The 1,089-nt window shown below is 57.9% G+C and overlaps 1 protein-coding gene across 1 annotated transcript in view; it reads right to left on the bottom strand.

Annotated features, from left to right (window-relative positions):
• The window catches only part of LOC123369241 (glycine N-acyltransferase-like protein 3), a 2,269-nt gene extending 1,902 nt beyond the window's left edge, over window positions 1-367 (bottom strand). The window contains 1 exon segment of the mRNA XM_045014596.1: window positions 350-367. Within this exon segment, the coding sequence (XP_044870531.1) occupies window positions 350-367 (18 nt within the window).
• Window positions 368-1,089: the final 722 nt, after the last annotated feature.

Below are 1,089 nucleotides of genomic sequence, written 5' to 3'. Positions count from 1 at the left end.
GGGGGGGCGCTATGGGGAGGTGAGGGTGGGGGGGGTTATATCCTGCTTTTCCTGCAGCGCTGCAGCGCCCCCTGGGGGTGACTGGGAAGCCGACAGGGACGGGCCCCGCAGCTGCTTTTATCCCCTGACTTGTGCTCTGAAAATTATCAATAAATCGGCTTTGCAAGCAACTGCCCCGCAGCAGCTGGCGCCGCCCCCCGCTGGGACAGTCCTGCCACGGCAACAGCCTCCCACGGGCTCCATGGTTTAGCTGAGTGTAGGGGCCTCCCATCGCGCTGGGCGCTGCACAGACACCCCCGACCGAGATCAGGGCCCCCATCATACTGGGTGCTCCACACACCCACCCAACCGAGATCAGGGCCCCCATCGCCCCCAGGCGCTTGCCTATACAACCCGCCAAACGAGAATGGGGCTCCCAGCACACTGTGATACTTTGCAGCACCGCCCTACCGGACTGGGAAACCCATCTCGCCCGGGCGCCTTGCATGGGTCTCCTTGACCGAGATCGTGTGCACACATTGTGCCACGGCGCTGCACATAGATCCTTGCCCTTGGAGTCAGATCAGGGCCCCATCTTGCAAGGCAATGCCCAGGCACACGTTATGAGACAGTCCCAGGCCTGTCACCAATCACAGATCAAAAAGATCCCAGCGTGGAGACAGACAGGACAAGAACGGGGCAAGCTCCAGGGAGCAACGCGGATCAGTGCTGTGTTCATCCGTGACGGGCTCTGTTTCTTTGCCCAGTCACTCACCCACCGCCACCCGGTAGAGGCTTTCCCATGCTGGAGACACGTCTCACCAGGGCTTCGGTGTGAGGGTCTCAGTGCATCAGGTCCCATGTGCTTTAATCCCCCTGATGGTCTGAACAGAGCCCCAGAGAACGGCCCCTCGCTGGGTCCACAGGTGCCCCCTGTGCAAAATTATGCGTGGCGATTTGGGCATTTTTAAACATTTTTTAAAATTTATTATTAAATGTTCAGAGTTGTTGGGAAGAAATGTATTGGTAGGTGGGGGGTCAGCGTCAGACAATGTCGGGGATGTCATGACAATAATTAGATAATGAGAAAAAGCACAGGAGTTCCTTGTG

This window comes from Mauremys mutica, chromosome 4 (genome assembly GCF_020497125.1).
Source record: "Mauremys mutica isolate MM-2020 ecotype Southern chromosome 4, ASM2049712v1, whole genome shotgun sequence".
NCBI lineage: Eukaryota > Metazoa > Chordata > Testudines > Geoemydidae > Mauremys > Mauremys mutica.
The sequence above is the reverse complement of the archived record's forward strand: the minus strand, read 5'-3'. Positions and strand labels throughout refer to the sequence as shown.